Here is a 2,046-nt window from a genome sequence, read left to right as displayed (position 1 = left end):
GTGAGCCCCAGCGCAGGACAGGCTGGTGTCCCCATGCCTGGTGGGGCACCCGAATACGTGTCCCCCTCTCTGTCTCCCTGCAGGGGAATGACCCCCGGGGAAGCGGAGATCCACTTCCTGGAGAACGCCAAGAAGCTCTCCATGTACGGGGTGGACCTGCACCACGCCAAGGTACATGGCCGTGGGGCTGCAAGAGCAATGGCCAGTGCCACCCCATCCTGCCCTGCTGTTTGCACACCCCTCCCTGCCCAGGCTCCTCCTCCCACAATGAAGGTTCAACAAGGACATGGCTCTGAATGGCTCGGTGTTGGAGCAGAGGACCTCCAGAGGTCCAACCTCAACCAATCTGTGCGATACAGTGACCTCTCTGGCAGCCAGTCCTCCGTAGTAGAGCACCAGGCGGGAGGGAGCGTGGCACTGCTGGCTGGACTGGTTCTTACTGCGCAGCTGAGTGGTCCCCTCCTGTCCCTTTTGCTTCCCCCAGGACTCGGAAGGCATCGATATCATGCTGGGTGTCTGTGCCAACGGCCTCCTCATCTACAGGGATCGGCTGAGGATCAACCGCTTTGCCTGGCCCAAGATCCTCAAAATTTCCTACAAGAGGAGCAACTTCTACATCAAGATCCGCCCGGGTGAGGTGGGTGCCATGTGCCAGTGCAGCCCCAGGGCCTGCTGTGCTGGTCTGCGGCTGCCTGGGGGGGATGTCCTTGCCTAGCTCCAGCCTCTGCCCCAAAGGTCCCAAGTTAATGCCCACGCTGGCCAAGAGAGCACATCTCCCGTGGTGTATGGAGGCTTTCAGCAAATGCTTTGTTGTTCGTGCTCTTGTTTTCCCACTGGCAGTGACTTCAGCAGGCTGAGGGCACCCCAGGCTCCTTCCCCCACCAGTCAGATGCTGTGAGCCCACTGGTGTAGGGAGGTCACCCAGCAAGGGAGGTTGAGGGCTATTTTTGACGTGTCTTCCACGTTTCACATGCTTTTTCATTCGTTTTCCAACTTTATTTTCACTCTTTTCATTTTGATGTGCACTGATGGGAGAATGCATTTCCACCCACGTTCTCCAGCAGGCAGGAGGGCAAGGACAGTGCATCTAAAAGGGGGAGTAATGCCTTCTCGCCAAGTTGAGCTTTTAAAAGGGTTTTGTTTCTTGAGGGAATTTATCTTGTGCTAAAAAGCCATTTACAGTTGAGGAAAGTGCTTAGGCCAAAAGTGTTGGGGCGTAATCTCACCACTCAATAGGGCTGGGCATGGGCCTTCCCAGCACTGCTTTGAAGAAGACTTCTTTTGCATGGTCATGGCTCCTGCCAGGGGAACCTGAGGGCCTTGGTGAGGCAGTCCCTTCCCATCATGTCTGTTAGGGCAGGATCTGCCTATAACAGCATGTCTCTGTCTCCCCAAGTACGAACAGTTTGAGAGCACCATTGGCTTCAAGCTGCCCAACCACCGCTCTGCCAAGCGTCTCTGGAAGGTCTGCATAGAGCATCACACCTTCTTCAGGTGAGGAAGACCTTCTCCAGGCCTCCCTTCTTGGAGGCAGACACGCAGTGGGTGCACATGGAGGGCACAGCTGGGGTTGTTGATGGCATTCCACCTCTCACACCAGGCTGGTGTCCCCGGAGCCACCTCCCAAGGGATTCCTGGTGATGGGCTCCAAGTTTCGGTACAGCGGGCGCACGCAGGCGCAGACCCGGCAGGCCAGCGCCCTCATTGACCGCCCGGCTCCCTTCTTTGAGCGCTCCTCCAGCAAACGGTACACCATGTCTCGCAGCCTTGACGGAGGTATGCCCCAAATTGGGGAGGGGGAGGGAGATTGGTCGCTGGCGGGAGCGAGGGGGATGCTGTTCGCCTCATCTGGCAGGGTTGCAGGAGCCAACGGGCTTCCTTTTGGAGGCTGTCCCAAACCGCATCCCAGTGACACCCCGAATGATAGCTTAGATTCCACATGAGCAGGGGGACGGGGTTGGACAGCTTAGGGATGGGCCCCCCCCACCAGCTCCCTGTGTGCTGGGACCCCCTGCTGTGGGACATTGAAGGCTCCTCAGCCCCCAG

General features: G+C 58.0%; 1 protein-coding gene across 1 annotated transcript in view; it reads left to right on the top strand.

The window, feature by feature from the left end:
* The window catches only part of EPB41L1 (erythrocyte membrane protein band 4.1-like 1), a gene marked incomplete at its 3' end in the record, with an annotated part of 23,160 nt that overhangs the window by 5,005 nt on the left and 16,109 nt on the right, over positions 1–2,046 (top strand). Inside the window, exons 7-10 of the mRNA XM_010010473.1 lie at positions 58–171; positions 485–637; positions 1,397–1,494; positions 1,601–1,797. Coding sequence (XP_010008775.1) covers positions 58–171; positions 485–637; positions 1,397–1,494; positions 1,601–1,797 — 562 coding nt within the window. The remainder of the gene's footprint in view (positions 1–57; positions 172–484; positions 638–1,396; positions 1,495–1,600; positions 1,798–2,046) is intronic.

The sequence above is a fragment of the Nestor notabilis genome, unplaced genomic scaffold (genome assembly GCF_000696875.1).
Source record: "Nestor notabilis isolate BGI_N333 unplaced genomic scaffold, ASM69687v1 scaffold19842, whole genome shotgun sequence".
Lineage (NCBI taxonomy): Eukaryota > Metazoa > Chordata > Aves > Psittaciformes > Psittacidae > Nestor > Nestor notabilis.
The sequence above is the reverse complement of the archived record's forward strand: the minus strand, read 5'-3'. Positions and strand labels throughout refer to the sequence as shown.